At 45.3% G+C, this 25,075-nt stretch overlaps 1 protein-coding gene across 4 annotated transcripts in view; it reads right to left on the reverse strand.

The window, feature by feature from the left end:
- zgc:158403 (tetratricopeptide repeat protein 39A) overlaps positions 1 to 24,836 on the reverse strand; it is a 59,999-nt gene extending 35,163 nt beyond the window's left edge. For 2 of the 4 annotated variants that reach the window (XM_068021141.1, XM_068021140.1), the window contains exons 1-3: positions 24,574 to 24,836; positions 8,931 to 9,035; positions 2,273 to 2,404 (exon numbers count right to left, since the gene is read on the reverse strand). In XM_068021141.1, coding sequence (XP_067877242.1) covers positions 2,273 to 2,404; positions 8,931 to 9,035; positions 24,574 to 24,605 — 269 coding nt within the window. In that variant the 5' untranslated portion in view covers positions 24,606 to 24,836. Of the gene's footprint in view, positions 1 to 2,272; positions 2,405 to 8,930; positions 9,036 to 13,079; positions 13,187 to 24,573 lie in introns of those variants that run through there. The other 2 variants (XM_068021142.1, XM_068021143.1) reach the window with 2 other exon arrangements.
- Between the last annotated feature and the right edge of the window lie 239 nt (positions 24,837 to 25,075).

Consider the following 25,075-nt stretch of genomic DNA (forward strand, 5'->3'; position numbering starts at 1 on the left):
ATCCCCGATTTCGATCGAGTGGTCCTTGCTGGAAAATGCTGATATGGGAATCACACTAAGACAGGATCAGGGTCGACTGTGGCATTCCTCACAATTAAATAGACCAGTGATGGTCACTATATGACTGTCAACTTTATGAAGCACTGGAGGACTGTCAGGCCCACAGCACCATACGCCGAAAAGCATCCGTGCCATGAAGGAGATAAGAAAGGGTCAAAGTGGGCACAAGAACATTTAAACACAGGTTCCTGAGGCAAACGTAGGCACTATCACCTAGTGCCCCATTACATCAGCCTTCAAAAGTAACAGCTATTAACGGCGGATATCTGTTGAGTATCATATCTGTATTCTGCAAAATGATTGTAGCCTGGAAACGAGTCCATTCTTATCAGTATGTAAATAATTTCAGGCAAATACAGAAGTAGATGGTGTTTATGAGGCTCCTGTGTAACACCTTTAGTATGAATTCAAACTTCTGGCTAAGCAAAGCTACATTTTTCAAATTAATGAATCGTTTTTACATGTAGATTCCCATGAAAAAAAGGATAAAATGATTCAGAGTGACACCACTCTCTTTACGAAACCACTGAAAATAAAACAATTAATGGCTCCGCAGGTGACATCATGGGCTCTACATTTCCAGAAACAGGGTCAGCTCGGATCAAGAGTCAGAAGTTGCAGGTTTGAGGCTTGAGCATCTTAGCAAGGCTGATACAATACACCGTTGAGAGACTTCACTGTTGAAGCGGAGATGTTAAACCAAGGCCCTGCCTGCATGTACAGATGGATGTAAATTCAAAGAAGGATGAGGGGAATTGTCATATCCTGGCTAACATCCATCCCTCAACCTACATCATCACAATCAGATTAACTGGTTAATAATCCCGTTGCTGTTTGATGCATCTGCTGCATTTGCCTGCGTCAGAGAGTAACAGCACTTAGAAGTAATTCATTGGCAGTGAAAAGCTTTGGGATGAGTGCAGGACACAGAAAGTGCTATATAAATAAATACAAGTTCTTTCATTCTCTAGGGGACATTACCTGTTAATTGAGAGGACATCTGTTTCACATTTAAATATAATTAATATCACCAGGGATAGGATTACTGTAATCAGGATCTAAATAGTACTTGGATAAAATACTTCAGAAGTTAAGATAAGAAAGTACAAAAAGGCATTGAGCTCATTCCAGAGAATTTTAAAGATTACACAAACAGGTCATTCGGCCCAGCTGGTCCACGCCAGTGTTTATGCTCCGCACAAGCCTCTTCACGCCCTATCCTTCTATTCCTTGCTCTCGTGTTTATCTAGCTTCCCCTTTAGACCAGAGATGCATTTTCGCCTTAACTACTCCCTGTGGTAGCGAGTTCCACCTTCTAATTGCTCTCTGAGTAAAGAAGTCCCTCCTGAATTCCCTATTTGATTTATTAGTGACTCTTATATACAGTGTCACTGTTGTGACTGGCAACAAAGGCCTCAAAGCCTGTCGGCAGTCTACCCGCCCATTTGGGGAGCGGCCAGAGACAATAACAAGAGAACAATACCAAGCTTCTCACTGCCACCCCCATCCTTCTCCATTCTGCTACCCTCCCACACCCTCAGAATCAAATACTATCAACGTCCGGGACTATGTGCTGAGGGACGCACTAAAGCTTGGTACAGCCGCTGCAAAGGCTCAATGGGGAACGACCACTGTGTAAGACCCTCCCGCCATAGTGAACTGAGGGGCTGGAACCCGTGTAAAACCCCTCGGGCTGTATGTACCAGAGAATGTTGGACATGAAATGTACATTTTAAATGTGACCTGCAAAGTCAAGTGTAGTGAGGCATCTCATGTACTGTATCGAAAGAAACTGATCTGTATTGCACTTTATGTAATGTCCAATTTGAAATGTTATGTTTTTTTTTACAAATTTTATGAATAAAGTATATTTTTGGGGAAAAAAAACTCCCAGGCCAGTGCAATGGCACCTGTTGGTTCTCACTGCGATACCCAACTCTCCTGGCCTCAGCCACAACTCCATCTCCCAGTGATGTGCTAAAATACTCAACATAACAATTTGACCTCCTTTAAAAATAAGAACATAATCGTGCACAGAGCCAGCTTTTTGGCCATCATGTCACTTCACCTTTGACCCCAGCGGAAGGCATTCTAACTGCTGTGACTAAAGCAAATAACCTCCAACAAACCCAAGACCCTTAACTCATTCCCCTCCCTCCCCACTCCCACACACCGCACCCCCCCCCCACCACCACCGTCGCCAGTCCCATACCTTTGACAAATCTCCTGTGCTTCTTTCATTGTGTGACCAGCACTGATGATGTCATCATGTTCAAAGGTCATCATCGCCTGCATTTCCAAGATGGTGGCATATATCAGAGCGTGGTACATGCTGTCCTTCACCCTGTCAAACAAACGAGAGATCAGTTACTGAACCCAATGTCAGCCTGGCCTAGCTGATCGGACTCCCACCTCTGAATCAGAAGCCATAAGCTTCAGCTTAGTCTCTGTCCCTGCCTCCGTTCAGCTACTGCTGAAACCCTCATCCATGCCCAGGTTACCGCCAGACATGACTAGTCCAACACCTTCCTGGCTGGCGTCCCACCATTCATCATCCAGAAACTGGAGCTCATCCAGAACTCAGCTGCCACATCCTAACTCACATCAAGTCCTGTTCGCCTATCACCCCTGTGCTCGCTGACCTATATTGGATCTTGATTCGGCAAAGCCTCAACTTTAAAATTCTCATCCATGTTTTCAAACCCCTGCGTGGCCTCACCCTCTCCCTATCTCTGTAATCACCTCCAGCTACAATCAACCTCTGGAATTCCCTGCCTGAATCTCTCCACATCTCTACTCTTCTTAAAACCTACCTAACTGACCTATTATCTCATGTGGCTCGCTGTCAGATTTTATTTGGTAACGCTGCCGTGAATCGCCTTGGGATGTTTTACTACGTTACAGGTGCTATATAAATGCAAGCTGTTGTTTGACACGACACTATTCAAAGAAGAGCAGGGAGCTCTCCTGCTGCCCTGACCAACACCACCATAAACAGGTCATATGCTGAATCATTCATTTGTCTCTGCAATTTTGCTGAGTGCAAATCAGCTCCTGTTTTTGCCCACACAGCAGTGACGGCTCTTCAAAAAAAAAACAATCCATTCGTTTCGAGGAACACTCTGACATCACGAGGACACAATAAGGTCCGATGTCCAAGCAAGTTTTTCCCTTCTTTTAGGTTCCAGCGACAGAATGACCCGATTTAAATAGGAACTTCATCTCCGTAGAAACAAAAAAGACCGCAAATCGGTTTGTTCCCTGACAGAATGCCCAGAGTGGGGCCTAAAGAATGGAAAAGGCCATGGGCCTATCATCTGCAACAAACTAGCCATATATCTGATAATGCTGAAAAGTCATCATTCTGAAACGTTGACTGTTTCTCTCTTCACGGTTGTTGCCCTATCTGCTGAATGTTTCCCGGCACTTTTTGTTTCCATTTCAGATTTCCAGTATCTGCGGTATTTTGCTTTTGTATCCAATGATGTGCTTCTTTTTAAACAAAAAAAATTATTTGCCCGATTTGGCCTTGCGAACACTTAAGATATTTGTTACTACCATATCCACCTCTCGATAGGGTGTGCCGATAACCAATTCCCCTCTCAGCGCATCTCAATCTACCTCTTCTCTCGTTACCACAAGAGAAGAGCGGCTTCGGGGACCTTTCCCTTCCCCTCCATCTCGAAGGGTGGTCACTCGTGCTGGACCCTAGCTCCACAGACACCGGCTGCCCTCTGGTATCAAACCGATTCAATTTAACTGAATTCGACACCAACTCACTGACTTCCATTGAGTGTGAGACGAACCTGTTTCCGGATGGGGCTGCGATTACCTGATGCAAGAAGGCCGGTATGGCATAGAATCCAGGGTCGGAATGATCTCCTGGACTAATTTCCAGCGCTATGGGAGGGAGAGGGGTGGTGTCGGAGGGGAATTTCCCAGATTTCTACCCACTCCCCCCCAAAGTTGGCCCTGGGTTTCATTTGCCTGACCCAGGGAATCCCACGGTTTTGTGGGGGGAGGTGGAGAGTGTATATATTGTGATACCCCTGCCTGGGACTGGCTGGATGGAGCAGAGGGTAAATGGTGGGTTGGACTGCATTATTTTAGCACGGCTGATATCACAGCCGAGCGCAATCCCAATGGCCACATGCATGTACCGGTCGGCGGACAGCGATCAGGAGCAGGAGCCCCGGCTGATGCACAACGCCCCACCTCTCCAATGCAGTATGCACTGTACAACTGCAAGCTATCGCTGTCTCGAGTTCGGGTCATCCAGGCCGCTTGTAGTAACCTTATTACCACCCCCAGGAATCTTTTGACCCAGCACATATGTGAGAGCTGGGTGGAGGGTGCACTGTGAACATGGAATCTTTCTTGTCTCTCTATCTCAGTACCAGACTGGGTATCGTATGAGGGACAAAGCAATGGGGCAGCTGTATTGGGAAGGGTTGCAATTTTCGACAGGCTCACCTCCTGCTCCTAAAACTCAGTTTAAAGTGACATGAGTCAATAGTCATGGCTCCATCTGTGTTCCATCACGGCAGTTTTCAACTTCTATGGAACTTTATAGAAACATACAAGGGGATGCAGACTTTTCCTGCAAGGACATTACCCACTCCCCAGTCTTGAAGCAGTCCTGATGACAATGCCCCTTTATGATAGTGCCATGCCAGAACTCTCAAAACAGGCCCAACATTGCCATTCCGCTCTGTGGCATTATCAACTTTATGTGCTTAATGTGCCACCAAGTCAGAGGTCAATGGGGTCACGCCCCATCCCAGGACCTGAGTTTGTAATCTAAACTGATAATTCAATGCAGTGCTGAGCGAGTGCAGCAGTGTCAGAGGTGCCACATGTGTCGAATGAGACATTAAAACCACATGTCCTGTCAGTGTTACACACTAGATAGCCAGGTGGCGAAGGATAGAAGGGGAGTCCAGTCTTTACCCACTCTATAAGCTTTTATTTACAGTGATACACATTACAAACATGCACCTCCTCACCAAGACCACTGTTTCAGTCAGTTATAGACACACAAGTGAATCTCACAGTTAATGCCCACCACCTACATACAATAAAAACAATTACTATATAATTAACACGCAGGTGGGCATAAAAGATCCTATTCAATGATCAACAGGAGCCAACATTTCTTCAACAAGAAAACTAAGCAACAAAAATAAAAGATTAACTGGTTATTCATTTCACCACTGTCTGTCAAACAAAATTGACTACACTTCAAAAAGTAGTCCAACTACAAAGTGCTTTGCTATGTACTGTTGGTGCGATGCTGCTGAAATTCAAGTTGTTTCTGTCTATTTCAGCTCTTTAATTGCCCCGTTAATGCCGCGGTGTTTTTCTCCCCCTTAGATGATTTATTTTGAAAACAAAAAAAGGAATGCTAACCGTGGAAAGGAGAGAGAGGGAACTCCACCAGCAGATTACAATCTGTGGGCGGGGAAACAACCACTCATTCCCGAACATCTTGCAAACACACACAACCAAATCCAAGCAACTATGAATGTGACACCAGCCTTGCGAGGGAGGAGAGGGGAATTTAGATGTGCGTCCACTATCCCTCTACCTGGTGGTAAATCTTCTAAGCCCTGTTCCCACTGAATCTATCCTCCTCAATTCCCACACACCCCTTCCCACACCTGTAATGAGCTATTACAGGTAAGAATTTGCACTGCACTGGTAAAGGTTGCAGTACGTTGTAGCAGTAGGTTTCACAACAGTTGGGAGCTCCACCAGCGAGCATCAATTTTGGCTGCTCCATTAGCAGTCATGTCTTCAGCTAATTGAGCAGTGGAATTTCCTCTCCAAACCACTCTGCCTCCCTCCCCTCTGGCCAGGTTTGTAGTCACTGGCCCTCCGTCTTTGGCCCAGCATCCATTTTTGTCTGCTTATGGATCTGTGAGGCACACTGGGGTGCTTTCTTCTGCATTAAAGACGCTACAAAAACGCAAGCTGCTGCGGAGGATTTGCACTCCGCCCCACGTGGCACGTCTTGTGTAAATATTGTTTATTTAAATTACAAATAAAGTTTGAAAAAAACAGGAATGAAGCTGTAAAGGCAGAATGAGTTAGCAGACTGACGGCGCAAAACCGAGGCCCCGTCTGCCCTCACAGGTGGGCAGAAAAGATCCTGAGGGTGTTCCCCTCGGTGTTTAGCCAATATTCATCCTTCAGCCAACAATCACAAACAGATGATGCAATCAGATTGCTATTTGTTGGATCTTGCTGTGCCAACATCGTTGACGCAGCAAATGTGGCAGCCAATGTTAAACTCCAGAAAGCTTGATACGGAAGGATAAAGCTGGAGCCCATATTTACTCAGTTTCACATTTATTGTGCAGAGTAAAAGGATTACAAATATGTGCCTCCTCACTCAAAACCCTCCAACAGTCTTAGTGAGTGTCTGCTTCTAAGTGCTCAACTAAGACCCCAATTAGCACCCTTCACCTGCATATAAACAAACCATTGACACACAATGAACAGATTAACAAACAGTGGCTGCATTGATTGGAAAGCACTTAGGTGCATCCCGAGGTTACAAAAGTGCTTCCTGATTTCCCTCCTAATTGGCCTAGCTCTAATATTAGATCATGTCCCCTCATCCCAGATTCCTCAGTAGAGGAATAGTTTCTCTATAACCTCCCTATTGAGTAATTTTCACATTTTATAAACCTCACTCAGATCACCCCTCAAATCCTCTTCACTCAAGGCAAAACAAAATACAAGCCAGTTTTATGCAAACTGGTCTCACAATTTAACCCTCTTAAACCACGGCTTCTGAAGATTAATTTTGATGCCTTGTGAGCTCCTTATTGCCTGGATCCTGTTAATCTCCAACCTCAGTCTGTCAGGCGGCCACTGATAAGATCTGAATCCACACAGCAGCCATAATTGAGCTGCTGTTGACACGAGGCTTGAACCAGGCGAGGCATCGTTTACTCAAGGCTGGGTAGCCAGCTTCTGAGTAAACTGAAGTTCACGTCAGCAGATCCTGTAACATCACCTGAGACAGTTCCAAAAAGACATGTGCGAGCTTTCAGGTTGTTCTTTTTGTTCAGTTTCCAGCCCCCCTCCCCACCCCCCCCCCACCCCCCCCAATTCTTCTCTGGAAGGTACTGACTCCTACCAGATGACACCATGGACCTCGGTCTGTACCGCTTGTAAGTGGCAAGGCTTCAAGTGCAAGTAATATTTAGATGTTTGTCTCTCACACACACAGATGCACAACGCAGCACAACACTCACCCACTCACTCTCCAGCATAGCAATTGTAAGCAGGAACCTTTGCTTATTTTCCTCTTCGCTGGTACAAGGGCATTCCAGCAAATTACTGCATAGACGGGCGGCGCAGTGGTTAGCACCGCAGCCTCACAGCTCCAGGGACCCGGGTTCGATTCTGGGTACTGCCTGTGCGGAGTTTGCAAGTTCTCCCTGTGACCACGTGGGTTTTCGCCGGGTGCTCCGGTTTCCTCCCACAGTCAAAGACTTGCAGGTTGATAGGTAAATTGGCCATTGTAAATTGCCCCTAGTGTAGGTAGGTGGTAGAGAATATGGGATTACTGTAGGATTAGTATAAATGGGTGGTTCTTGGTCGTCACAGACTCGGTGGGCCGAAGGGCCTGTTTCAGTGCTGTATCTCTAAATAAAATAAATAGACCCTAATCTCCGGAGACTTCCTTTCCTGAATGATAAAAATGATGATGAAAATGCTTTAAAAATCCAAGCAATTATTCTTTAACGTAAGGAGACGTGAAGTGACTGGAAAAATTAATTTCTAACTTAAAAAAACATTGATGTTTAGCGTTTAATAACTTTTTATATAGCAGCATTAACGTAATGAAAATTGCCCCAAGACACTTCACATTATTAAACTAAATTAGACACTGAGCCACATAAGGAGATATTAGGGCAGATTGTCAAAAGCTTGGTCACAGAGGTAGGTTTTTAAGGAGCATCTGAAAGGAAGAAAGGGAGGTAGAGAGGCAGAGGGAATTCCTAGGCTTAGGGCCTAGGCGACGGGAGGCACAGCGACCATTGGTGATTAAAATCGGGGATGCTCAAGAGGCCAGAATTAGGGGAGCTCAGATATCTCAGAGGGTTGCGGGGCTGGAGGAGATTACAGAGATAGGGAGGGGTGAGGCCAGGGCAAGATCTGAAAAAAAGGTTGAGAATGTCAAAACCAAGATGTTACTTGACCAGGAGCCACTGTAGGTCAGTGCGCACAGGGGTGATGGGTGAACGGGACTTGGTGCGAGTTAGGACACAGACGAGAAAGTTTTGCATAACCTCAAGTTTATGGAGAGTAGAATTTAAGAGGCCAGCCAGAAGTGAGTTGGAATAGTCAAGTAGAGGTAAGAAAGGCACTGATGAAGGTTTCAGCAGCATTTGAGCTGAGACATGGGTGACGTCGGATAATTTAGATATTTCTGGGCAACCAGTTCAAACCTGTCTAGGTGTCATCCGTAACTTAAGGATCATGCACTCATATAGCAGCTTTTCATACATCTCACATACCCTACTGCACTTCACGTGTGATAAATTACTCTAAAGTGCCATCCCTGTTATGGTAGCCGTTTTGTGAACAGAAAGATCCCACAAATGAGGTGCATGTGCAGTCCATCTGTGTGTATTAGGAGAAGTCAATTCTGTCCTTAATGGGGTCCTTAACATCCACCTGAACTACCTAAACAGGGGGTTGGGACCAAAGTTTTATACGTCATCCCAAAGAACAGCACCTCTGACAATGTAGCGCTCCTCTGGTACTGACTAGATTATGAGCTCACGTCGGATATAATGGGCTTCGGGGGGTCAAAGGTCACACAGTTGATGTGCCAACAATGGAAAATTTACCTCGGTTTTAGCATCTCCAGGCTCTCGCTGAATTGGTTGTTGAGAAACATGTCCATGGCTGACATACATTCATCCAGGGATGTCTTCAGGTCTACACTTGGGGCACTGCACAAAATGAATTGAAAAAGGAAATCAAAATATTTTTCATTGTTATTTGCTTTTCTCCCCTCCTGAATGAAATGACTCCTCACTGGGGTATGGTTCCCTAAGCACCAGCATCCTCAGGTTAGTGTTATTACATGTGGATGGACTGCATTGGTAATTTCCAGGATGACTTCTGCTTCCTCTTGGCAGCGGATACGGGAAAAGCAAATGAACTATGGAGGTGTAGCCATCCCAGCATTCACAGCAGTAGAGAAAGTCCCCTATTAAAAACTACATGGGTTATACCAGGGTTATCCAACCTTTTCGGGCGGAGGGCCGCATTACAATTTTTGCTTGGTCCGGGGGCCAGTGAGCAAATTTCTAAAGATAAAGGCATTAAAAATTTATCTTACTAATGAAAACAACAAATGTGCATTTTTGTGAAGAAGCTTTAAATGAGAAGACTAAGTTATTGATTTACTTTCTCGTCACTATATTGAAAACTGATTTAGTGACACATCTGGCGTTGTTTTTGCTTGCATAAGTAGTCAATCTCAGCCCGCACACTTGATGTAGCAATGCAGAGTATTCTGGATAAAGGAATAAGAGGAAGCACTTTTTTTTTTAAACACAGCGGGTGGTAATGACCTGGAACTTGCTGCCCATAAGGGTGGTGGAAGTGGAGACAATCAAAGACTTCAAGAGGAAGTTGGATGGCCACCTGAGAGAAATAGACTTGCAGGGCTAAGGGAATTGAATCAGGGAGTGGGACCGACTGCGTATCTCCATAGAGAACCGGCATGGATTCGACGGACAGAATGGCCTCCTTCTGTGCTGTAAATAAATGACTCTTTGACTCTCTCTCCCCCCCTCCCCTCTCTGTGTGTCTCTCTCTCCCTCTGTCTGTCTGTCTCTGTCTCCGTCTCCACCCACCCTCTATCTCTCCTCCACACTTTCTCTCTCTCCACCTCCATGTCTCCAGTGTTCCCCGCTCCGTCTTCCCCTCTCTCCGCTCAGTGTTCCCTACTCTCTCTCTAAGTCTCTCCCCCTTTTGCTCTCTGTCCCCTTTTCTCTCACTCTCTGTCCCCCCTCCCTATTACCCTCTCTCCCTATTCACCACCCCCCCCATCCCCCTCTCTGTCCCTCCCTCTCACACTGTTGCAGAGAGTGGAATGCTCAGCAGATGGTTGGTCAGTTCTTTTTAACAACTTCTTGTTGTCAGTTTCACAGCTGACAGCTGCTGATCTCAGGAACAGCCATTTCCCAACAGACTCGAGGTTTTCCGGTGGGCTTTTTAAAAAAGTCAGAACCCGCCAGAAAACGCGGAGTCTGTTGAGAAATGGCTGTTCCCCGATGTCAGCAGCTGTCAGCTCTGAAACTGACAGTGTGATGTTGTTAAAAAGGCCGCTCTGTAGAAGGACAACAAAGGGAAATTTCTCATCTCCAGTCACGGTGAGGATGAGGAACGGCCCCGGGAGCAGTTTCCATCCAGGGGCCGCCAGGGAAAAGTTTGGCGGGCCGGATCCTGGTCCGCGGGCCGTATGTTGGACAACCTTGAGCTACATTTTTAACAGATGTCTTCCCCACAACACCATGAATATTGGGATAGCTTCATCTCACAGCTACAGGAGAAAACAACATGAAATCTCTCAAAAAGAGGGACGGGGCAGCGTGAAGTGAGAACAAAGAGTACATCAAAAAGGAATAATAGTCGGAAACAAGAGAGAAAACAGAAATGTTTGGAGATTGTATTGGTGCCTCCAAGGGGTTTTTGTCACACATAGCGATGGATGCAGCTTGCCACTTTAGCCATTAGGTTTGCTATGACTTCAGCAGCAGCACTTTCACCGGAGTCAGACGGTGGTGGGTTCAAGTCCCACTCCAGAGAATTGAGCACAAACTCTAGGTTTACATAGGGCCCCTTACCTCAAGGGGGCAGAACAGACCATCACCCCATAATTCAGAGCTGAATTTGAATCCAGTGCCCCAAGGGAGATTGACTGATGGGTAAACTGCTGCACCGTCCATCCCTCCCAATCCTTTGCCCATCAAGGTTTGTCTTCCTTTCCTTCTCTTTTCTGGAAGTCCTTGTCAAATCTTTGCCTGCTTACTGTAAACCCTCTCCCAAACAACCAACCACCCAAGAGCCAGCAGCGACTAGGACAGCCTACTCATGTCAAGTTTTTTTTAAACTGTTCAGCTTTGCTCACGGGACATGGCAATCACTGGCAAAGTCAGCATTTATTGTCCACTGCTAACTGCCCTTGGGAAGCTGAGCCGTCTTCTTGAACGCACCCGAATGTCTTGCTAGGCCATTTCAGAAGGCAGTTAAGAGTCAACCACATTGCTGTGGGTCTGCAGTCACATATAGGCCAGACCGGGTAAGGATGGCAGATTTCCTTCCTTCAAAACGGGTTTTTACAACAATCTGATTCACCATTACTGATACTTTCTCATGGTTGAGTACCTCAATAAGAAGAGACAGTGCCTTAGTGAGAAAGTTGGCAATCATGAGGGAGTGCTGCACTGTCAGAGGCGCCGTCTTTCGAATGAGACATTAAACCAAGGCCCCCTCCTCCCCCTCGGGCGGATGTAAACGATGCCAAGGTGCGAATCCGAAGAAGACCAAGGCAGTTCTTCTTGGTGTCTTTGCCAATATTTCTCTCTCAATCAACATCACTAAAAACAGATTATCTGGTCATTACATATTGCTGTGCGCAAATTGGCTGTTGCGTTTCCTGCATTACAACAGCGACTACACTTCAGAAACACTTCATTGGCTGACAAGAGATTGTGTGGCTGAGGGGTTGTATTGACAGTATGTGTAGACAGGCCTCTGGCTGGGAAATGACTGCCTGAAAGACGAGCTACTCTCTTCCCAGCCCTCACTTTACTATGTTGTCAAGTCCAACGCTGGGGTCAGGCCTACAGGTGCCTCCAGTCCCACACTACATGGCTGAATGCAAAGTGGCCCAGCTAGCTACTCAATTATAAAAAATAACTGTTTCGAAAAGTTGAACAACTAACAGAATCTCTGAGCAACTAGGGATGGGCTATAAACGCAGCCCTGCGGTCAATGTCCACATCCCAACAGCAAAACAAAATGGCCGTTTGCCTGTTTATACTCCACATGAGCCTCCTTCCATCTTAATTTATCTGACACTATAGGCATATCCTTCTATTCCTTACTCCCTGGTGTACTAATGTTGCTTCCCTTAAAGACACCCATGCTAGAAGCCTCAACCGATCTGTGTGGTGCAGTGTTCCCCATTTTAACCAGCCTTGGGTCCTACACCATCCGACCGATCACCTTCATTCTACAGCTTTCAAAACTTACGTCTGGTGTCATCCGGCTACTGCCTCACTTCCCCTCCTACTCGAACTATAGGCCTTTGGAATTCATCGGGATTTCTTTATTTTAAAAACAAAAGCTAGGAAAAATGGATTCTTCCCGAGGTTTAACCGGTTCAGTGTCAGCTGTGACTCAGTGGGTAACACTCTCACCACCGAGTTAGAAGTTTGTGGGTTTAAGTCCCACTCCAGTGGCTTAAGCAAAATATCCAAGCTGACACTCCAGTGCAGGACAGAGGGAGTGCTGCAGCAGAGGTGCCATCTTCAGGTAAGACATGAAACCAAGGCCCCCCCCCTCTACCCTTTCAGGTGGAGATAAAAAGATCACGTTGAACGATTTCAAAGAAGGGCAGGGGAGTTTCACACCAGTGTCCTGGTCGATGCTTGTCCTTCAAATCCCATCTCTGAAAAAAAAAATTTAGTCTGTGGGAGCTTGCTGTGCACAAATTGGTTGCCGCATTTTCCCCAGACTACAACAGTGGCTACACTTCACAAAGCTCTTCATTGACTGCAAAGCACTTTGGGGCATCCTGGGATCATGAAAGGCGCTATAGAAATGCAAGTCTTTCTACGGATGAGGGTTACATTCCTGATCTGGGCTGAGTTGGCAGAGGCAACTAGTAGGGGTGCAGTACCCTTGGGAGAGAGGGGTTCTTAAAATAAACACAAACACACAGATGGAAGAGGAAAAGGCCATTCAGCCCCAGAAATTACCTAAATTACCTAAACAGAACATGGACTATTTGTCTTGTTACTAACTTGCTCGATCCTCTGACAGAAGCTGCTAACTATAAATAACAGAAAATCTCCATACAATTTGCCTGTGGTTTGCCTGTTTAGGACATTTCCAAACTGCAGCACCACATTACCTACTGCCTCGTCTGTACTACGTGGCTAAAAATGAGAGAACAATGTTGCAAGGTCTCCTCCAAGGTCCTAGCACCCTCCATAAAGGAGTTCGCCAATTCCGGGGGAAAACAGTGATGTACGTTTATGTTTTTCTCTTTTACTTCCAACTGTGTCAGGTGCTATGTGAAGTCAGGGCTTTGGAGGACAGCACGCGAAGTTCAAATTCCTTTTCCATTCTCGGTCTCTTTTGTGAATTAAAGGGATTTCAGTGCAGGAAACAGAACAAACTGCAGGTCAACTGTCATTGATTTATGCAGCAGCTTTTTCATCCTAACAAAAGGGTGCTTTTATAGAAGAAATCTTGGATACAAAGCAAAAGGTATGATAGCTGACTGAAATATGGTATAAAAAAAAAAATACACTGAGGAGGGTTTGGAAGACCAAAAAAGTAATGGTGAGGCAGACTATTGAGGAGTTCCTAAAAGCAATACTGCAGAATAAAGCCCCCTTTACTCCGCCCCAATTACATGCCTTAACTCTCATTAGAGATCCAATCCAAGCAGAGAATACTCCCCACCCCCACTGCATTCGAGTCACAATTCACTATTTCCCAAACCAGGTGACATTGCCAATTTAGCGCTGAGTTAGATTAATTTTACAGTGTGGACTCTTGCTCAGTAGGAACTGGGCAATCACTGGCAAAGTCAGCATTTATTGTCCCCTGCTAACTGCCCTTGGGAAGCTGAGCCGTCTTCTTGAACACACCCGAATGTCTTGCTAGGCCATTTCAGAAGGCAGTTAAGAGTCAACCGCATTGCTGTGGGTCTGCAGTCACATATAGGCCAGACCGGGTAAGGGTGGCAGATTTCCTTCCTTAAACCGGTTTTTACAACAATCTGATTCACCATTACTGATACTAGCTTTTTATTCCAGATTTATGTATTGAATTTCTATGGTGGGATTTGAACCCATGTCTCCAGATCATTAGTCCAGGCCTCTGGATTACTGGTCCAGTAACATAACCACAATGCCACCGGACCCAAACTTGGCTCATTAGGCTTTCTCATGGTTGAGTACCTCAATAAGAAGAGACAGCGCCTTAGTGAGAAAGTTGGCAATCATGCAAACTCAGCCAGGGCTCCCATCCCACCCTCACTTGTTTGCTCCCATCTTCTCGACTGATGGTGGTAGCTTCTGCTGGGCTGTAGTTATGAGGCCATCAGCAGCCTGCAATTTACCATGTTGTTATTCTTCAAAGAGCTTTAGGAGGTCGCAGGAACAGGAGGAAACCAATTCAGCCTCTCAAATCTGTTCCGCCATTCAATTAGATAGGTTATTAATATTTCATTTCAATCCTCATCCACTTCCTTGGTTCCGTTATAGGTCATACCATAGTGGAGGATGGGCACACAATTGAGCCCAATAGTCCTCAGCTGATGTCTGCATGCACTTTCCAAAGCTAGATCGGGATAAAGTGATCAAAAACAGGAATTTCAGCTGATAGTCCCATCCTTTTCCCATGCCACTACTGTCTTGAGGAGATAAGCTACTTCAGAACATGCTTTACGGGGCCTTCCTGATCGATATAGCTCAGTACCACAGCATGTAGATGGACTTGCTCACTAAACCAGCGCTGGGGCTGGGGTTCCTGCTCTTAACTGGTGCCTCGAGGCCTACTCTCGTGCACTCAGAGGTGACTGGTTGAGCAGCAGGAATCACCAGAGGGAAAACATTCTTCCAAAATTAAAAACATGGGAGAAGGAAGAAATTAAGAAGCTATTGAAAAAAAAAAAATCAGCCAAGGCTCATTTAGTTGCTGTATTTACAAAGTGTTGATCAAACCTCCTCTTTGGGAACAAAAGCAAAAGAGCTGTGGGAAGCCAGACATTGACGCGTCGGACTGCAAGTGACCAGAGGCATTTATTTATCCAAAACGTCTTGAGGAGAGTGACCATAAGTAGAACAGCCCCTCCCCCCTCTGCTTGGGAAATGTGTAATAAATGTTAGAGACACTTTCCAAGAATAAATAAGACACAACAGCTTCTCTTTCAAAATGAAAGATCCACCCCATCCTCAAGTAAATAGTGCTATCCATTTATCTTGCGTGGGCTGCACACATTTAGTTAAAAGCTGGACGGAATAAATCAAATTCCATTTTCATTTATAATGGATTCTGGGAACAGAAACAAGACTTTAGGAGATCACATCCCAGGAATCCATCCCTTTCTCCTGGAAAAAGACCATCGCAAATCAATTGTCTTGATTAAAGGTCGGGCACTTCCTCTATTGCAATTTGCATCTCAGGACAGTTCTCCTAATGGTATATTTGGCAAGCACAGTGTGTAGCCCAGCCATACAGTCCAGCTAGTATCCGGGGTTCATTCGCAGTTTGTGGTGAGTTAACTGATCTCAGCACTGGTGGCAGATGGAATGTTACAATTTGGTCCCGGGCGCCTCTCAACTGGGTTGGGAGAATCAGCCAGGCTTCTTGCTCCTTATCCTCACTGGGTATGCGTGGAAGTCGGGGGGAGATCACGATCGGGCTCAGCCATGACGTGCCACGGTCACTCGCTGCCGTTCCATGTGCGTGCAATGATCATTCGGTGCCATCAAACTCCAAGAGAACCAGCAACAGTAGCTTATATTTATACAGGCATCAGACCAGCAGTCCGACAATGCAGAGGCAGGGAATGGGTCGACAGCAGTGATGGGGAGCAGGGCGGCGTCAGTGTGTAGATGAGAGATAGGAAGGGCCCAAGGGTCGATCTTTGAGGGGCTCCAGAGGCAACGGTCTGGGAAGAGAAACCATTGTAGGAGACTCTCTGGCTTAGGCTGGACAGGCAACAGTGGAAGCAGGTGAAGGAATCCCAGGCGAATAATGGATAAGAGGCTTTGATGCAGGATGGTATGACGGAAAACCTACATGCCAAATGGAATATCTTAATTTTGTCGTATAGACGTCAGCCCGAGACCTTTTTACTGGACATTATTACAAATAACTTTTAAAAAAGCAAAACAGAACAGCCAAACTTAGCCACGCACAATTTGCATACGAGAAGCCAAAGGCTGGGTGGGAGACAGAGCTGAATACCCTGTCTAGCCAGAACACTGGGAGTGCTCCCTGTTTGAATTTACTAGAATGGTTTTGTCAACATTGGTTGTCAAAAGCCATCAACACCCATTGACTTTGAAAGAGCCAAGCCCCCCTACCAAGTATGTTTGCACAGCTTGAGAGAACTTTGAGTTTCAAAAAACAAACGTGCAGAAACTTCCGTTTCAAACAAAGAGGTGGTCACATGACATGCCTGCCTGTGTAACTCTGAGTTTGTGAATTGTGCCTTTGAAAGAAGAAGGTAACTGAACTCCAAGAAAGAGAGCACCCCCCCTCCACCCCACCCCCTCTCTCTCCCTCTCCAGCAAAGTCCCAGGGCAGCCTCAGCTGCAGCTAAACCTCAAATCTACAGATCCTCACAGTCAGAAAAAGCAGATGGATAGAGCCTCTCTTCAGCCTTCCGGAACCAGAGAAGCAAGCCCGAATTGTGCACGTGGCCCCAGCAAGGACTTCAAGTCTTCAATTTCAATTAAGGACACTGGGACTACACTTCCGTATTTAAATTCCATTTTTATTAAGGACTCTACTCCAACCTCCCAACCCTGCTTTTTTCCCCCTCTCTATCTGTGTGTGTGTGTGTGTGTGCGCACCTCTCGTATGAATATGAGCGTGGATGCGTCGCGTATTTTAGTAATTTTAACCGGTTTAGAGTGATAAGGTTAATAAACTTTCCTCTTTCTGGTTTAAAACTCAAGAAAACCTGTCTGATTGGTTCATTTGCAAGTATACATTAGAGTATCAGGAGCAAGTGCTCACTGAGTTGCTAAGTTAAATCACTGTCTTAACAGGTTAAACCATGTTGCGGTCAAACCAGAGAAGGGGAGCCTGAGACCCCTTCCTCACCTGGTCGTAATAATGGAAAACTGTGTCAAAGGTTACAGAGAGGTCAAGAAGGAGAACCAGGAGGGATAGTACGCCAGTCACAGTTGACGCCATTTGTTATCACCTGCTGTATACTAGCATCACCTCATCAACCAAACAAATGGCAGAAATTTCCTTGGACGTGTCATAACTTTGCTTAGATATGTAAAATCTTTAACTAGGCAGTTTGTTAATTCTCGCTCCTCCCATTACAGGTGTAGAAATTCCCACAGACAATAAAACAACACTATTCAGAAATAAAGGCAGCACAAATCTCTTGTTAGGCCAATGAGCAGAGAGTTTGACAAAGGTTTCCAAAAAAAAAATTATTAAAATTTCCCAGCATTATTTATCCAGAACACTCTCAAGGTTGATTTTTTTTATAAAGCTTTTAACTTTTTCCAGTTAGAGTCAGAACAGCGTCGAAAGAGGCCATTCGGCCTATTAAATCCATGCTGGCATTCTGCAGAATAATTCAAGTCGGTTCCATTCCCCAATTCGATCCCTGAAGTTCTGGAAGTTTCTTTCCCTCAAGTGCCCATCTAATTTCCTTTTGAAATCATTCATCGTCTCCCCTTCCACCATCCTGAATGGCATCATGTTCCAGGTCATTACCACTCACTGCCTAAAAGGTTTTCCCTCACATTCCTCTCTGCACCTACTGCCCAAAACCTTAAATATGTTTCCCCCCTAGTCCTTGTACCAGCAACTAATGGGACAAAAGATCATCCACCTGAAACGTTAACAGTTTCTCTCTCCACAGATGCTGCCAGACCTGCAGTATTTTGCCTTGCACCATCATCCCTTTGGCTATTTAATCCCTCCACCCTATCACAGACCTTCCCATGCATCTGTACTTGCCTAAAAACTGTTAAATCTCTAACTACTTCCAGTTCTGATGAAAGCTCATTGACTCGAAGTGTTACGTTTGATCCTCTCTCTGCAGGTGGTCGCTGGCCTGCTGCAGATCTCTGGTATTTTCCTCTTTACATCTCATCCTTGGATTCTCGTTCACAGCCATTTATTTTCGGTTTTCACAGGAAAAAAGATGAAAGCAGGGAATTTAATTTCTTAAAATGTGAGACAAAAGTCCATGAAACCCAAGCAAAAAAAAAAAAATGCAATGGAGTTTGTGAGTTTCATATATCTGATCATAAGCCAAGGGACCAAGGTGAGGGAGTGGCCCATAATCAAAGGACATCAGTAAGATTGAAGAGATTCAGAAAAGAGGCCAATAACAGAAGTAATGGTCAAGTGACCTGGTACTCAAGGTTGTAACAACCAGTAGGATTGGATGAGAAAAGGGAAAACGAGCATAAGAAGCGCCTGGGTCTTGGGGTCCTGGGGAAAGTAGGAAAAGATGCTGGAACTGTCACTGTGAGGTCTTCAGGACGTTCCAAAGCTTTTTGCATTATAACAAATGACTCTGAAGCTCAATCACAGCTGCTTTTGTTATTCCACAGCCATCTCACACATGGCAAGATCCCACAAACAGTAATGAAAGTGAACGACCCTGTTAATCTGTTTTGGGAATCTACTTTCTTTTCACTGTTTCCAGGCCCTTGGGAAGGGAATGAAAGAGATGTAATTCACTCCAGTGAACCCAAATAATTCTGGTTTAAATTTAGATTTTTTAAAAAGATAAACCAGAAAAAAAAAAGTACAAGTTAACAATATCACGTGGCTGGAACAGTATGTGCTAACAAGACAGCAACACAATCTTTGGGTTCCCATACAGTTACAAAGCCAGAAATGCCACTCACATGATCATGAGCTAATCGCAGTTACTTAATTGTGTCGGAAACAAGGAGCATGGGCCAATCAAGCTCCAACAGCCAGTAATATAGACACTAAGGATTTTGCTCCAAAAATCTATTCCAGATTCTAAGGGGACAACAGACAAATCCCAAAAACAGTAGTGTGATGAGGGACAGTAATTTGTCGCTTTCAGGAATGAACAATAACAATGTTAAACTGAGGCCCCGTCTGCCCTCTCAGGTGCATGTAAGAGATCCCATGGCACTATTTCGAAGAGGAGCAGAGGAGTTCTCCCCAGTATCCTGGCCAATATTTATCCTTCTGTCAACATCCCCCAAAAATAGAGCCTTTGGTCTTTACCACATTTTGTAGGAACTTGCTGTGCACAAATTGCTGCCATGTTCCTACATCGCAACAGTGCCGATACTTCAAAAAGTACTTCATTGGTGTAAAGCGCTTTGGGATGTCCTTAGGTCATGAAAGGCGCTATATAAATGCAGGTTTTTCCTTAACATTTCATTAGGCAGACAAGGCCTTCAGTTTTAATGCCTCACCCACAGGGTGGCACCTCTGATAGCACAGCACTTTCTCAATACTGTGCTGACGTGTCAGATTGGATTATGTAAAATTCTGAAGTGGGGTGTCAGCCAGCCACGCCAGAGCCCTCCATTGAATTAGCCAATGAAGGCATTTCATAAGATTGTGTCAGTATTTGCGGACTAATATTCTCAGTGTCATTCAAAGAATGGAACTCACATGGTTTGCAATCTCTAACATGAATGATTGGAGGGTAATTTTTACAACGTAGGGTTCCTCGAGCACAGCTTAATGTGACATGAACACGGGGTAAAGACATAGAGCTGGAATTACAGCTTGCCCAGGCTTTCCTGTTTCAGAGTAAACAAGTTGGAGTTCATGAAGGTGATAGGAACAAGCGAATCCCTTCCCACACACAAAGGTGAACAGCTCCTGCCTAGTACAGTCATAACACCCACACTAGATCCTTCCCATCACTAACCACCTGCGTCCCCCCCCCCCCCCCCCACTTGTCTCTCCTATTACACTTTCTCCACTGCAATAACTTGGCTACACAGGCAAGTGACAACATCCATTCTGCAGCAACAACATCCCACAGGCAGACGCCAGACCAGTTAGTCTGACCTGCACGTCACTGCTTAAGGGAGGAATGAATCTGGGAGAATTCCTTGCATTCTTCCACTACTGCCGTGGGAGGTTTAACATCCAACTGAACAGGCAGAAGGAACTTCAGTTGAATGTCTCATCCAACAGACGAATTTCAGGATATCGTAGCCCCACCAGAAAAGTTTTTTTAAAAATTCTATTCATGCAATGTGGGTGTCGCTGGCAACGCCAGCATTTGGTGCCCATCCCTAATCACCCTTGAACAACGGAGTGGCTTGCTAGGCCATTTCAGAGGGCAGTTCAGAGTCAACCACATTGCTGTGGGTCTGGAGTCACATGTAGGCCAGACCAGGTAAGGATGGCAGATTTCCTTCCCTGAAAAGGACATTAGTGAACCAGATGGGTTTTTACGACAAATCGATGATAGTTTCATGGCACCATTACTGGGACTCGCTTTCAATTCCAGATTCTTATTAACTAATTGAATTTAAATTCCACCAGCTGCCGTGGGCATTAGCCTGGGCCTCCGCATTACTGGTCCATTTCATTTCACTATCCCACCTTCTCAACAGTCTGTGCAATCACAACACTCACACAGGCCCCTCCTCATCACTTTCTCCTTTAACCTCTCAACACAGGAAAATCAGTAAAACCGCTTCGGTAAAGAAGCGGTTCAAATGTTGTCCATCACTTTAAAGACAAAAATTGGTAAAAAAATTACTGAACACATTTTCCTTTGACTTCTGACTTCCCACTCCCCCGCCAGCTCCTGACACACTGATCCGTGCAGTGAAATGGGTTCCCAGTGAAAGCTTTGTTCAGAATTCTTGCCAGAACTAGAAGTTTGTGGGTTCAAACTCCAGAAACCTGAGCACATAATCTATCCTGACACTCCAGGAACACCCGTGGGAGTGCTGCATGGTCAGAGCTGCTTTTTTTTTTAAACACTCATTCTCTATCATCACAGGTGGATGTAGACACTATTAGATGAGCAGGAAGTTTGCTTGGTGTCTGAGCCAACATCACCAAAGACAGATTCTCTGGTCATTCTTTCGTTGTCTGTGGGATCTTGCTTTGTACAAAACTGGTCTCTTTTTTTCTTTACCACTATGGAGCTCTTTGGGACACTTTTCTATATTAAAGGTGCGATATAAATGCACAGAAACACGAGGCCCCGTTGTTACAACCATATGGTGTGACATGTGTGGTTCCAAATGTTCAACTCCCCACCTGACTGTAGCAAGTGTATATGTATTCGCTTTTAGCCCCTGGGGTGTTTTATTTTGCAAATATATAAACAGGTTTTCTTGTAGGTTTTAAAAAAAAACAGCAAGTCAATTGTTTATTGATCAATATGCCTTAACCCAAAATTATCACAACCGCATCCACTCACACACAACAGAGGGAGAAGGGAAAAAAAGTAACTTTTAATGGGGGGGGGGGGGGGGGGGGGAAAGAGAGGGGAACTTTACGATAAACCTGTTGAATTCTCTTGAAAAAAAATCAAGTTCTCGATGGATGCAGGCCTGAGACGATTGTAGATTTCTCTCTTGACTGAAGGTTCACTTCTAGCTTTCGCTGCTGTATAATTTAGATGTTGGTCTCTGTCTCAGGGCTGGGATGAGTTTTTGGCTTGGCTGGAACACAAGCTGTTAGGATGTTGCTTCTCTCTCTCACTGGCTGTCTTTTTTTTTAAAGGCAAAGCTGTGTTCCCTCCACTTCCTGGTAGGAGAGGTTCTCATCTCTTCCCCATGGTGATCGCACAATGGCCCAGGACGTGGCTACTTCACACCTCCTTTGTTTCAGAAAACGACATTCCATTTTGGAATGTTTTTTTAGAATGGGGTACAATTGACACCTCTTAGCTTTAAAGATTTGTTCTCTGTCTTTGTCAGACAATTTGAATACACAAAGGCCAGTCCCTTTCCTTCGACAGCCATTTTGCGACTATTGTTCATTTTTAAAAATAAAGGTTCCTTTTTTTTAAAAAAAAAAGTCAAAGTCGCCTTTCATAACTCTTCAGGGTTAGTCCATAGTTTGAATCATCGTACCTCCAGAGTACGTGACACCATACACAAGACGTGGGCCAATAACTGGCAAGTAATATTCATGCCACAAGGCAATTCCCAATAAAAAGGAAGTCATTTATATATCATCCTTCATGTCCCACAATGCTTTACAGTTAATTAGGTACTTCTGAATTATAGTCACTGTCCTAACAGGAAACAGAGCAGCCAATTTGCACACAATAAGCTCCCATAAACAGCAATGAGATAATGACCAAATAATCTGTTTTGTGTGTTGGCTAAGGGACAAATACTAGTCAGGATACTGAGGAGAACTCTCTCCTCTTCTTTCATATAGTGACGTGGGTGCTACTATCTACTCCTGAATGGGCTTATCCAAAAGATGGCAACTCTGTCAGTACTCTCTCAGTACAGCACTAGTATTTTGTGCTTGACCCCACAACCTTATGACACAGAGACAACTGAGCCAAGACTAGCACCACGACGAGAGTCTAACCACCTCCCCTTACATTCAATGGCATTACCATCACTGAATCACCTTCCTGACTCCCCCAAAGACTCTCCACCACATACAAGACACGAGTAAGCAGTGTGACGATATGCCCTCCACATGCTCCAACACTGAAGAAGTTCAACGCTACCCAGATCAAAGTGCACTGATCAGCACCCCATCCATCACTTTAAACATCCACTCACTCCACCACTGCTGCACCGTGGCTGCAGTGTGTACAATCGACACTGCAGCAATTCACCACAGCTTCTTCGGCAGCGCCGCCCAAACCCGTGACCTGCACCACCGTGAAGGACCAGGGCAGCCAGTGTATGGAAACACCACCACCTCCAATTTCCGTTCCAAATCACACACCATCCCAACTTGGAAATACATCATCATTCCTTCATTGTCACTGGGACAAAATTCTGGAACTCCTTTACCCAACTGTATTACGCCCACACTTTTACCACACAGACCACAGCACTTCAAGGAGATGTCTCCCCACCACACCATGAAGGGCAACTATGGATGGGCAATAAATGAGAGTGACGCTCACCACGAGAATGCTTTTTTTTTAAAAATCCATCGTCGTTAACTCCCCACATAACAGTCAGTGCAGTTCAAAGTAATTAACTGTAGGTGGTGTTTGAGATGTTTCAGAGAAATGTGACAGGATGTTGCATAAATGCAAGGGCTTTTTCTTATAAATGGTGTTGGGTTCGCTATTTTCTCTCAAGATGTTTGCAAGTCCCAGATGCGTAGTGGTAGATACAATTACTGAGTGCATCAGTGTGGATTCCTCTGATGATAGAACATGCAACCAGCAAATTCTCTCTCTAACCTGTATCCAGTCGACATTGAAACCCAGACTCATTCAGGTAGCTCTTGTGTAGAAAAGGTGAGAACAAGTCAGCAGCCCCATTTTAAAATTAACAGAAAATGAAAAAAAATCTGTCAATTTTTTTTTACATAAACATTTACCGCACAGAAACAGCCCATTTGACCCAACTGGTCCATGCCGGGATTTATGCTCCTCTCCCCCTCCCAACGTCATCTAACCACACCAACTCATCCAAAACTCTGCTCCCTTTATTACCCCCGCGCTCGCTGGCCTACATTGGCTCCCAGTCTGACAATGCCTCAGTTTTAAAATTCTCATCCTCGTTTTCAAATCCCTCCATGGCCTCGCCCCTCGCGATCTCTGTAATCTCCTCCAAACCTCAGATCTCTGTGCTCCTCCAATTCTGGCCTCTTACACATATCCAGTTTTCCTTGCTCCACATTGGAGGCCGTGCCTTCAGCTGCCTAGGCCCCGAGCTCTGGAATTCCACCCCCCTCCTCCCCACCTCTTTTAAGTCGCTACTTAAAACCCACCTCGCTTTGGTCACTTGTCCCAATATCTCCTGACGCGGCGCGGTGTCAAATTCAACCCAGCCACGCCTGGGGATGATAAAGGCACTACATAAATGCAAATTATTGTGCAGACCAATTTCACCTCCTACCATTATTTGAAAAAAAAGGGGACCGAAGTTCGAGACAGATGGAATTACTCCCCCATTAACAAAAAAGGCAAAGGAATCCATCCTATTCCAAAAAGCCTTTCCACAAATGAGATCCTGCTGCTTCAGAGGGCGTTGAACCTGTGATGTACTTGTTATTCCTCTCTACTGGGCATTTACATAAATAGCCATGTGGCAACTTTTAAACCAGGCAGGGCAGGAAACAAACACTGGCAGCTGGTTTAGCCAGGCCTCCACTCTTCATTGAAGGCATTACTAAATTTTCACTCTGTTGATTAAAGGCAAAAGGATTTGCAACCTGTGCATCTCAGGAGAATTTAACAGAGGACCTGAAAACTCTTGTTGAGTCTGAGAGGCATCTGTAAACCATTTCACTGAGACAACGGTAGCTCAGGTGGTTGCTCTACTGCAGTTACAACTTATTTGTTTTCCCCCATATACTTGCCTGCTGGGTGGGGAGTCCCTGGAGTTAGCCATTTCCAACTGTTCGAATCCAGACTGTTGAAACAGATTGAGGCCAAATAAACAGAGTGGTGCTGATGTGAGTCAACCCCAGGCTTAAGGAGGGGAAGGCAGGGCTATGAGGAAGGTGCCCCCAAACACTCTCGACCACTTTCTTGCGCTCAGCTCCCCGCAGGTTCACTGGCACCGACTCACCAGCACCGGAATTAACACGACATACACATACACACACAGCGCAGGAGTGAAACAGCCCGTCGCAACTTGCTTGCTTCCCAGGGCCGCCTCTTAAGGGAGTCACCGACTGTCGGCGGTCGCTGCACTCTTTATTTTTATGAACAGCTGGACCAGCTGTACACCTCCTCCACATCTGCCATTTCAACCAATCAATGGTGCGGAAGTCCCATCACAAGTTGCCTTTTTTTGAGTTGCTGGCCAACCTCAAGTTTGTCAAAGGTCCTTATGTCAGAAAGGGGGGGAATTTGAAG

Source organism: Heterodontus francisci, chromosome 43 (genome assembly GCF_036365525.1).
Source record: "Heterodontus francisci isolate sHetFra1 chromosome 43, sHetFra1.hap1, whole genome shotgun sequence".
Lineage (NCBI taxonomy): Eukaryota > Metazoa > Chordata > Chondrichthyes > Heterodontiformes > Heterodontidae > Heterodontus > Heterodontus francisci.